Source organism: Mustelus asterias, chromosome 15, assembly GCF_964213995.1.
Source record: "Mustelus asterias chromosome 15, sMusAst1.hap1.1, whole genome shotgun sequence".
Lineage (NCBI taxonomy): Eukaryota > Metazoa > Chordata > Chondrichthyes > Carcharhiniformes > Triakidae > Mustelus > Mustelus asterias.
This window is the reverse complement of record NC_135815.1, coordinates 90057655-90069923: the sequence shown is the minus strand read 5'-3', so window position 1 is coordinate 90069923 and position 12269 is coordinate 90057655. Positions and strand designations below refer to the sequence as shown.

General features: G+C 44.7%; 1 protein-coding gene across 1 annotated transcript in view; it reads right to left on the bottom strand.

Moving 5' to 3' along the window:
• Window positions 1–10550, bottom strand: part of kiz (kizuna centrosomal protein) — a 141452-nt gene extending 130902 nt beyond the window's left edge. The window contains exon 1 of the mRNA XM_078230606.1: window positions 10355–10550. Coding sequence (XP_078086732.1) covers window positions 10355–10419 — 65 coding nt within the window. The 5' untranslated portion in view covers window positions 10420–10550. The remainder of the gene's footprint in view (window positions 1–10354) is intronic.
• Window positions 10551–12269: the final 1719 nt, after the last annotated feature.

The following is a 12269-nucleotide window of genomic DNA, read 5'->3' as shown; positions in this document are numbered from 1 at the left end:
CTACCAGGTTGGAGAAATGATGTGGAGATGCCGGCGTTGGACCTGGGTAGGCACAGTAAGAAGTCTCACAACACCAGGTTAAAGTCCAACAGGTTTATTTGGTAGCACGAGCTTTCGGAGCGCTGCTCCTTCCTCAGGTGAGTGTTGGAGAAAATGGTGTAAACCATGTTTATTCACCAAGAATCATCACAAAATAACCATGACATGTATTTAGCTAGCTTAACTGCTACAGGTTTAATTCCCTGCTATCATACCAACATATTTGTATACTTGAGCTTACCTTCAAAATATTGAACATGTTTAAAATTTGAATTGAAGACTTTTTTTTATATGCTTTCACTTGTTTCGCCAAATGCTGGAGTTGAAAAAACTGCAACTTGCATGTCTCCATTTAAACTTGAAAGGACATGGATTATCAGGGTAGGAACATTCCATGTGAACAAACAATAAGAGAATGCAGAGAGGCAAATGTTACATTAAAACTTTATGTAATTAGAGCCTGAATAGTAGTTAACTCTCTCTTCCTGAAGATGGCAAATCCATTGTAGAATCCAACTCCATCAACAGCAGCAAAACACCGATACCTGGTTCAAGATGCCACTGTTCATGTGTGGATCTTGACAGTGAATATCAGCCATCTCATCCATACCCAATGCTATACTCAACTAATGTCCACCGTGGGCACCAGAATGTGGTCAAGAGTCAGAAACTGGTTAACACTTCCTTAATCCTGGAACAAGCAGGCCATTTGCAATGTCCTTGCTATCATTTGAACTGAAATTCTCTAATTTAGCATTGACCAAGAATCAAAACGACATTACCCTACCCTGCAGAGCTCACCACTGCAACATGCCATGCATTTGTCCAACGAATCAGCAAAGAATTTCTTTCAGAATTAAAGTGCTTTGTGCTTTCGTTCTCATGGAGGTAATTTATTTTTAAACAATATGAAGTAAACCACACCTCCTGGAGTGAAATTGGCAAAAGTAATTCATTCATTAAATCATATTTAATATTGCTATTTTTACTATGTAGTTTACAATATTGGAAAAGGGCAGCAACTCTACCTGTTAAACATGTACTATCTGATGGCAATGCTCACTCCTGAGGACTCCAAAAAAGAAAAAGAAAATCAGTGGCCCATTTCAAGAAATTTTTTTTTGATTCCTGAAAGCAACCATGTAAGCCACACAAAACTATGATTACATGTGACCATAGAATCCTACAGTGCAGAAGGAGGCCATTTGGCCCATTGAGTCTGCACTGACCACAATCCCACCCAGACCTTATCCCCATAACCCATGCAGTTACCCTAGCTAGTCCCCCCTGACACTTAGGGGCAATTTTAGCATAGCCAATCCACCCGACCCACACATCTTTGGCCTGTTGGAGGAAACCGGAGCACCTGGAGGAAACCCACGCAGACACGGGGAGAATGTGCAAACTCCACACAGACAGTGACCTACTCCGGGAATCGAACCCGGGTCCCAAGCGCTGTGAGGCAGCAGTGCTTGCCACCATGCTGCCCATGTATCACCATACTATACTGATGGATATGCTTCTTTTCCCCTATTTGTCCCAATGTGCTTAAGAACAGGCTGTGAAGACCCAATTTTGCTGCAGCTCAAACATTGCTCTTTTGCTGTCCAATCTGATTTGAACAGTAGTATGTCTCTCAGGGATGGTAACCACGATACTCACATTAAAACCTTGGGAAGCAGCAAGTGCCATTTCTTATAGAAGCTACAGTTTTTAAGGGAGTGGCATCAACATTCAACCAGAAGGGGTCTCAGCGACCAATGGACTCAAGGCAGGAAGGAGTGTCAAAAAGGGAGGATCAGCACTTTCCCAGGACTGAAGTTCTGACCTAAAAAGGTCTGCAGCACTTGTAGAAGGGATTAAGCATTGGGGTGGGATTTTCCGGCAGCGCTCGCCCCACAACTGGAAAATCCCGCCCAAGATCAACAGACCTTTCCCATGATCCATCCTTCGCCCGCTATGATTCTCACGGTGGGCAGAATTTCTCTTAATTAGATAAAACATCTTTCTTTTTAGCTTTAAAAGACGGATATTGATATACTAGTGGACATTTGCACTGATGAATCCAAGTGATCTAGTGCAGCATGAATATTGGCAACATAGTTAAAAATTTTATTCAGGGGTGACACATTTAAAATACTCTTCATTTAATAATCCTCATGTTTCTACTGAATCCAGCATTCTGTGTTCAAACATCTCCTTATAGCAACATGCGAGACTCCTTCAAAATCATCTTCCAAACCACAACCTCCAACACCTTGAAGGACAAGGGCAATAGGCGGTGTGAATTTCACCACCAGCAAATTCCTCTCCAAGTTACACGCCATCCTGACTTGGAAATATATTGCTTCACTGTTGCTGGGTCAAATTCCTGGGACTTCCTCTGTAACAGCACCATGGAGTATGTGCGCCACAGTCACTGCAACAGTTCATGGAGACTCACCATCATTATCTGACGGGCAATTTCAGATGAGCAAATAATGTCAACCTCAAAGGCAATTCCACACTCTGTGAATTAATAAAAATATCAATTTTGCAGCAACTTACAATTAAAAAGCTTCTTTTCCATCAGAAAACATTCCCCCTCACTTCACGGGAAAATAACAAAATAATATCTAACACCATGCCAAAGGAGGAAATAGAAGGGCAGATGACTAAACAGTGAACCAAAGATGTAGGAACTTCTTAAAGAGGACATGAAAGTTAAAGAGGTTTAGGGAGGTAATTTCAGAGTTTAGAGCCTACACAACTGAACACATGACCAGCATTGGTTGGGCAAAGGGATTGCAGAGTTCTCAGAGGGTTGTCGGGCTTAGAAAATTCTTAATATTATGGTTGAAAAAGGTGTTTAATAATCAGACCAGTCAGGTTTTATTCATTTTGAGTGAAATCTAAGGTCCCATCTATAGCACTGGGACGTAAAAGTTCCCACAGCACTTCTTGAAGTAGTGCAAGGGACTTCTCAATTAAAATTTGAAAAGCCTGATTGATAGATTTTTGTTACATCAGGGTATTAAGAGAAACAAGGCATGGAAAATAGAGCTATACAGGCCAGTTATGACCTAACCATGGAAAGGGTTCAAGGGACTGAATGGCCTTCTCTTATGTTTCCTGGGTGTCCTGGTTAATGTTTATTCCTCATCCAACATCACTAAAACAGATCTGGTCATTATTATTGTGGTGATTGTCCCTTTAAGAATCAATCTGTACAGTAAGGGTCGCTTGACCCAGGGAACCCATCAGGGAGCAGATTGGGTGATCACCATGGTAAGCGTGGGCTTCTGTACTCAGAGTCATCTCGGGAGCTGATTGCAGCCATGACGCTGCAAGCCTCTGTACACTTTTAACCTGGAAATAAACAACTTGTGTTTTCCCTGAACTGGTGAACGAGCATCTTTACATATGGGGACAAACAGAACAAAAAAATCCTCGGACTGTTCGACAAGGTCCCCCATGCAAGGCTTCTAGAAAAAGTGAGAGGGCATGGGATCCAAGGGGCTGCTGCCCTGTGGATCCAGAACTGGCTTGCCCAAAGGAGGCAGAGAGTGGGTATAGATGGGTCTTTTGCTAATTGGAGGTCGGTCACCAGTGGTGTGTCCCAGGGATCTGTTCTGGGACCCTTGCTGTTTGTCATTTTCATAAATGACCTGCATGAGGAAGTGGAGGGATGGGTTGGTAAGTTTGCCGACGACACAAAGGTTGGTGGGGTTGTGGATAGTCTGGAGGGATGTCAAAAGTTACAGAGGGACATAGATAGGATGCAAGAGTGGGCGGAGAAGTGGCAGATGGACTTCAACCCAGATAAATGCGCAGTGGTCCATTTTGGCAGGTCAAATGGGATGAAGGAGTACAATATAAAGGGAAAGACTCTTAGTACTGTAGAGGATCAGAAGGACCTTGGGGTCTGGGTCCATAGGACTCTAAAATCGGCCCCGCAGGTGGAGGTGGTGGTTAAGAAGGAGTATGGTGTGCTGGCCTTTATCAATCGAGGGATTGAGTTTAGGAGTCCGGGGATAATGATGCAGCTATATAAGACCCTCGTCAGACCCCACTTGGAGTACTGTGCTCAGTTCTGGTCGCCTCATTACAGGAAGGATGTGGAAAAGATTGAAAGGGTGCAGAGGAGATTTACAAGAGGCTCTCCCGGTAGCATCCGGTCAGTGGTGGTGGCGGCACGGTAGCACAGTGGTTAGCACTGCTGCTTCACAGCTCCAGGGTCCCGGGTTCGATTCCCGGCTCGGGTCACTGTCTGGGTGGAGTTTGCACATTCTCCTCGTGTCTGCGTGGGTTTCCTCCGGGTGCTCCGGTTTCCTCCCACAGTCCAAAGATGTGCGGGTTAGGTTGATTGGCCAGGTTAAAAATTGCCCCTTAGAGTCCTGGGATGCGTAGGTTAGAGGGATTAGCAGGTAAATTAGCGGGTAAAAAAAAAAAGGGATTAGCGGGTAGGGCCTGGGTGGGATTGTGGTCGGTGCAGACTCGATGGGCCGAATGGCCTCCTTCTGCACTGTAGGGTTTCTATGATTCTATGACAAGGATGTTGCCTGTATTGATTGGCATGCCTTATGAGGATAGGCTGAGGGAGCTCGGTCATTTCTCCTTGGAGAGACGTAGGATGAGAGGAGACCTAATAGAGGTATATAAGATGTTGAGAGGCATAGATCGGGTGGACTCTCAGAGGCTTTTTCCCAGGGTGCAAATGGCTGCTACGAGAGGACACAGGTTTAAGGTGTTGGGGGGTAGGTACAGGGGAAATGTTAGGGGGAAAATTTTCACACAGAGGGTGGTGGGCGAGTGGAATCGGCTGCCGTCAGTGGTGGTGGAGGCAAACTCAATAGGGTCTTTTAAGAGACTCCTGGATGAGTACATGGGACTTAATAGGATGGAGGTTATAGGTAGGCCTAAAAGGTAGGGATATGTTCGGCACAACTTGTGGGGCCGAAGGGCCTGTTTTGTGCTGTAGGTTCTCTATGTTTCTATGTAAGTATCCAGTTTACATTGAAGTTGAGAAAAGGAAAGAGTATCTACCAAGAGGCCCCTCTTTGCATGGATAGATCAATTTGACTCCTCCGCAGAGGACTCGACACAATACATAGAGTGCCTTGGGTATTTCTTCCAAACAAACAGGGGAAGCGGCGAAGTGCAAGACAATTATCCTGAGTACGTGTGGAACCCAAATTTATAATCTGATTTGCAGTCTTCCAGCCCCTAGCACGCCCCCAACTCCAAATCATTCAGTGAGCTTGTGGAATTGGTGAAGTCACAGTTCCAGCCTAAACTATCAATATTACTCCAGCGATTCATGTTTAATTCAAGGGGGAGAGCCTCAGGTGAAACAATCACTAAATTGAAACAGATATCGGAGTATTGCAATTTTGGACCCACATTGAATGATATGTTACAGGACAGATTAGTCTGCAGGGGGAACAACCAGCTGATTCGACAAAGATTACTTGCAGAGGTCGATACAAATTTCAAACAAGCAATGGAGATCGCGCTATCAATGGAAAGCGCTGAAAAAAGTGCTTAAGAGTTAGAGAGCATGCAACATGGTGCCGCTCACCACTTAAGGCATGAACCTGCAGTCAGCAGTGGTACCAAAACTGAAGAAGTCGCCGCAAGGTGGGAACTGAGCTCAGCAAGAAGATTTAGAAGAGGCAATCAATCAGCAAAGTGGAATGTTACTGATGTGGAGGTAACCACTCCCTTGAATCCTGCAGGAATAAGGAGGCTAAATGTTTTTTCTGTCATAGGAGACGCCACTTACAGCATAGATGCAGAGCTAAGTCAAGTCTACTGAGTAGCCGATTAAATAATGCATCAATGCAGAAGAGTCTAGCACCATTGATTTAAATATTCACTCACTGTATAATATAAAAGCAGGCAAGATAGCTCCTATTACTGTAATGCTCCAGGTATATGGGAAGCCTCTTAAGATAGAAGTTAATACAGTGACATCAGTTACTGTGATAGGTGAGCGTATATATATCGGTACTTGAGAGGAAGAGTTTAACCATTGAATTTGAAGAGTACTGCAGCCAAGTGAACAACTTATATTGGAGAAGCAATAAAAATAGTGGACACTGCAATGGTACCTGTAAGCTATGGAAAACAGTCTGCCCCAACTCCCAGTTATCATAAAGACAGGCAAGGACCAAACCTTTGTGGCCATGACTGGCTTAAGGAAATCATTTAAATTGAACCGAGATTTTCCAAGTGCGGGAAGGAGGACTGCTTGAACTGATGAAGAAATATGAGTGCGTCTTCAAGGATAAATTCAGCAAAATAAAAGGCCTGCAAGCGAAGATCTAAGTGGACCCAGAGGTGACCCCTCGACTCTTTAGGGTGAGATCAGTGCCATTTGCTTTACGAGAGGAAGTAAATACTGAATTAAAGCAATTGGAAGAACTGCATTATCCAGCCAGTTCAGCTCTCAGAATGGACAGCACTCATACTTCCTGTACTGAAATCGGGTTGTTCCAATACATGCGCCTGCCTTTTGGCATGTCTCCAGCATGTGCAATTTTCCAGAAGACAATGGAGAGTCCGCTGCAGGGACTGCCACAAATTGCGGTATAACTTGATGATGTTCTCATAGCTGAGTCAACAGAAGCCACGCATCTAGCAAATTTAGAGGAGGTGGTGAGGTGATTTCAAGAGGCTGAAGTTCACCTCAAGAAGGAGAAATGTGCTTTACAAGCCGCTGAGGTAACCTACTGTGTGGATGCACAAGGATTACACCCCATGGAAGACAAGGTCAAGGCCATAAAGTTGATACCAGCCCTCAAAAACACATCTGAGCTCAAATCATTTTTGGGAGTGGTAAATTACTATGAGCGTTTTTTTTTACCAAACTTGTCAACGTTATTGACTCCCTTGCATATTCTGCTAAAGAAACACGAAAGTTGACCTTGGAAGACTCCCCAGATAGAAGCTTTCAACAAAGTAACACAAGTGCTGCACCCTTCAAACTTGTTAGTACATTTCAACCCTTCTAAGAGACTGGTATTGACCTGTGACGCCTCGCCATATGGCATGATGTAGTGTTGTTCTATGAGATGGACAACACATCTGAAATAGGTTATGTCTCAAGAATTCTCTCAGAGGCCAAAAAAGAAGGGTTATCAATAGCTTTGGTGCTAAGAAATTTCACCAGTACTTGTATGGGGAGCACTTTACCTTTGTTTCAGACCACAAACTGCTCGAGTCTTTTTTAAAGAAGACAAGGCTATTCCACCAATCGCATTGGCAAGAATTCAACGTTGGGCATTAAATCTGTCCACCTATGAATATACAATCAAGCACCGACATGGAACATTCAGCGAATGCAAATGCACTTAGCTGCCTACTTTTACAAGAATGTGTTACAGTTGCTTCAGTATCACAGGATATTGTCATGGCGTTGAATTTTTGGGACACGTTACCAGTCTCGGCAGGCACAACTGCCATCACCATGGAAACACATAGAACTGAACTGCCTGTGCCGGAAGAGGCACCTGTCACTGTGGTTTTGGCTGACAGCACCCTGTGGAAGCGCCCCAGACAAAGGAGTTACACCGCTCCACAAGGATTCAGAAATCCCTGAAAGATTTAATTTATAATTGACTAAATTCATGTACTAAATGTTTAATTATCTTGGACTGTATAAATTGAGTATTTGTATAAAAGGACTTAGAGGGGGAGAAATGTGGTGATTGTCCCTTTAAGGGTCAATCTGCAGAGTAAGGGATCACCATGGTAAGCGCAGGCTTCTGTACTCAGTCATCTCAGGAGCTGAGTGCAGTAACGAGGTTGCAAGCCTCTATTTAGTTTTAACCTGTAAACAAATGAATTGTGTTTTCCCTAAACTGGTGAATGAGCAATTACATTGCTGTTTGTGGGAGCTTACTGTGTGCAAATTACACCATTCCCTTTCCCATGCAAATACAGGTGTAACACCTGTCCCTTTAATTCCTCATGTTCAAGGCCTCAAACACTTCTTCCAGGTGAGGCAATGATTTACTTGTACTCCTTTCAACTTGGTCTGTTTGCTGCTCACAACGTAGTCTCCTCTACATTGGGGAGGCTGAACGCAGACTTGATGAAAACTTTGCAGAACACCTCATTGCGTTTACAAACATGACCCCAACATTCTGGTCACTTGCCATTTCAATTCACCATCTTACTCTCCCGCTCACATTTCTGTTCTCAACGTGCTGCAGTGTGCAGTGAAGTAAGCTCAAAGAACAACTCTTCATCTTCCAATTTATTTATTTTTTATTAGTGTCACAAGTAGGCTTACATTCAACACTGCAATGAAGTTAGTGAAAATCTCCTAGTCGCCATACTCCGGCACCTGTTCGGGTACACTGAGGAGAATTTAGCATGGCCAATGCACCTAACCAGCAAGTCCTTTGGACTGTGGAAGGAAACCGCAGCACCCGGAGGAAACCCACACAGGCACAGGGAGAACGTGCAGACACAGTGACCTAAGCCGGGAATTGATCCCAGGTCATCAAGTCTGGTCATCGATGGTGCTAACCACTGTGACATTGTGCTGCCCCAATTGGGCACTTTGCAGTCTTTGGGACTCAACATTTGAGTTCAATAATTTCAGATGTGAACTCTGTCCTCCGTTTTGTATTTTCCCTTAGTATCAGTCTGTATCTTGTTCTCGTGTTTTGCTTTCAGACAGCACTGACCTTACTTCTGGTATTAACATCTACTCTGGACCAATGCTTTGTTCCTTTACTATTTCCCTGCTACCATCAGACTTTTGAATGGACCTACCTCGTATTAAGTTGATCTTTCTCTACGCCCTAGTTATGACTGTGACACTACATTCTGCACTCTCTCCTTTCCTTCTCTATGAACGGTATGCTTTGTCTGTGTAGCGCACAAGAAACAATACTTTTCACTGTATACTAATACATGTGACAATAAGATATCAAATCAAAATTCCTACTTTCTTTACCATTTGTTCCATGACATTTTTAATTTAATCTCCCCCCCACCTGACAATTTTGCTGCAACTGACTGTCCCATCTTTTTCAACAAACTTGCTGAAAATGTAAAACCCATCACATTTCTGCCTCCCTTCAGTTTTAAAGGATTCATGAGGATTCAAAGGGCAGGATTTGCGGCCGCGCTCGGCCCAAGACTGGAAAATCCTGCCGGAGGTCAACGGACCTTTGCATGGTCTCTGTCCCGCCCGTTACGATTCCCGTCCAAAGTGTCAACTATTTCTCTCTCCACTGATGCTGCCAGATCTGCTGAGTTTCTGATGTTACTACTGCTTTTTCTTCTTTACTTCAGTAACAGCACTGAAAAGGGCACGATAAAGAAAAGCAGCCAGCATAGCTAAGGACCCCACGCACCTGGGACATACTCTCTTCCACTTCTTCCGTCGGGAAAAATTAACAAAAGTCTGTCACGTACCAACTGACTCAAGAACAACTTCATCCCTGCTGCCATCAAACTTTTGAATGGGCCTACCTCGCATTAAATTGATCTTTCTCCACACCCTAGCTATGACTGTAACACTGCATTCTGCACCCTCTCCTTTCCTTTTTTATGAATCATAGAAACCCTACAGTGCAGGACGCCATTCGGCCCACCGAGTCTGCACCAACAACAATCCCACCCAGGCCCTATCCCCGCTTAGTTACCCTGCTAATCCCTCTAACCTATCCATTTCCCTGGACACTAAGGGTTAATTTAACATGCCCAAGCAACCTAACCCACACATCCTTGGACTGTGGGAGGAAGCCGGAGCACCAGGAGGAAACCAACACAGATGCAGGGAGAACGTGCAAACTCTACACAGTGACCCAAGTCGGGAATTGAACCCAGGTCCCTGGCGCTGTGAGGCAGCAGCGCTAACCACTGTGCCACCCCTCAAACGATATGTACGGTATGCTTTGTCTGTATAGCGCGCAAGAAACAATACTTTTCACTCTATGCTAATAAATGTGACAATAATAAATCAAATTCAAATCAAAATAAAGTCGTAAGGTAGGGAAAGTTGCTAGAGAAGTGCAAGTTTTCTCTCTATAAGTGATCCGCATTTGATTGCAATTAATTTTGAAGGATAAACATAAGTTCCCACTGTGTCGATAGGTTTCTGACCTCTGCTGACAGCTCGGAACAAACGGTGTAAGTGGCTCCAAAGCCTTAGACGGGTGTCAAAGAGAGCCGGGGCAGTGAAGGCGGGACTAACGCCCCACTCGAGTCCGAGGCTTCACGCGAGGCCTACTGATCGGGCAGAGTCAGGCCTTCCGCACGGCTGAGGCGACTCGGTGACGATCCGAGAGGGAGGGAGAAGGCGTGAAGCTCTTACCTGCAGTGCAGCTGCCGCTGCAGGTCACCCACTTTCTCCAGGAAGGCCGACTCGCTCGCCGCCATGTCCGCCGCCACCGCCGGCGGCTTGCACCGTTACCATGGCAACCAGAGCCTAGGCCCGGCCCCCCCGCCTGAGAACAGCAGGAGCCATCACGGCAAGGCTGCCTTACCCCATTCTCACCATCCTCTTCCCCACTTACACAACATTTAATCACCATCAGGAGAAATATCCTGAAATTAAAATGGTTAACTAGTAGATCAGTCCAAAGATGTGCGGCTTAAGTGGATAGGCCATGCTAAATTGTCCCTTAGTGTCAGGGGGACTAGCTAGGATAAAAATACATGGGTTATGGGGATAGGGCCTGGGTGAGATTGTGGTCGGTGCAGATTTGATGGGCCAAATGGCCTCCTTCTGCACTGTAATGATTCGATGATCATTTCAGCAATCGCTGCCACAGGCGATGGCCTAGTGTTTTTAAAGTTTATTTATTAGTGTCACCAAGTCGGCTAACATTAACACTGCAATGAGGTTACTGTGAAAATCCCCAAGTCGCCACACTCCGGTGCCTGTTCAGGTACACTGAGGAAGAATTTAGCACCTAACCAGCATGTCTTTCAGACTGTAGGAGGCAACCTGAGCACCCGAAGGAAACCCACGCAGACACGGGGATAACGTGCAGACTCCACACAGACAGTGACCCAAGCCAGGAATCGAACACGGGTCCCTGGCACTGCGAGGCAGCAGTGTTAATCACTGTGCCACCGTTAATCAACTCATGTTCCGGGGATCTGGGTTCGAATCCCACCATGGGTGGAACTTGAATTCAATAAAAAATATCTGGAATTAAGAATCTACTGATGAACCATTGTCAATTGTCGGAGAAACTCATCTGGTTCACTAATGTCCTTTAGGGAAGGAAATCTGCTGCCTTACCTGGTACATATGACTCCAGAGCCACAGCAATGTGGTTGATTCTCAACTGCCCTCTGAACAAGGGAGACTAGGGATGGGCAATAAATGCTGGCCAGCCAGCAACACCCATGTCCCAAAATATGATTTTTTTAAAAATTCATGTACGTTTTAAGTTTTTTTTATTAGTGTCTCAAGTAAGCTTACATTAAGATAAAGGCAAAATGCAGATGCTGGAAACTGAAACAAAAGCAGAAAATGCTGGAAAATCTCAGCAGGTCTGACAGCATCTGATGAGAGAGAATAGAGCCAATGTTTTGAGTCTGTCATCCAACTGCGAATCGAACCTGGGTTCCTGGCACTGAGAGGCAGCAGTGCTAACCGCTATGCCAGCAGAAAAATGAGATGTGACCCTGAAGAGTGAGAAACCCTTTGCACACTTGGAATCATAGCATCCTAACATCCCTACAGTGCAGAAAGAGGCCATTCAGCCCATCGAACTGCTAACCCCCTGACACTGCCAATCAATCTAACCCACACATCTGTTGACTTGAACTGTGTTTATTTGCCTTTAAAGAACAAAATAGATTAAAACAGGGACATAACTTTGAACCAAACTTAGTAAGGGATGCTATAGAAGAATCAAGACAAATTTCAGTTTTAAGCGAAGTTTAATTGCCAATGTGTGCCTTGGCTATTCCATCTAGAATAATGGAGTCAACACTATTGATCCCAGTGTCCATGGACTGGGGAACAGGAAGGGACTTGGCCACAGCTTCTGATCCTCACTTCTGCTGGAAAATGTATGTATATGAATGGTAGGCAAGGAGAGGATCAGACCAGCCTTAGTGATCCAATAGCCAGTGCATGCTCAGTGACTGGAATTATACAATAAAAAATTGCTACTTGAGAGATATACGAGAGAACTTTTAACATCTGTGAAATCGTAATCCATCATGAGTTGAAACTTTAAGTTGAGATGGGGAGTAAACTTAAAATATCT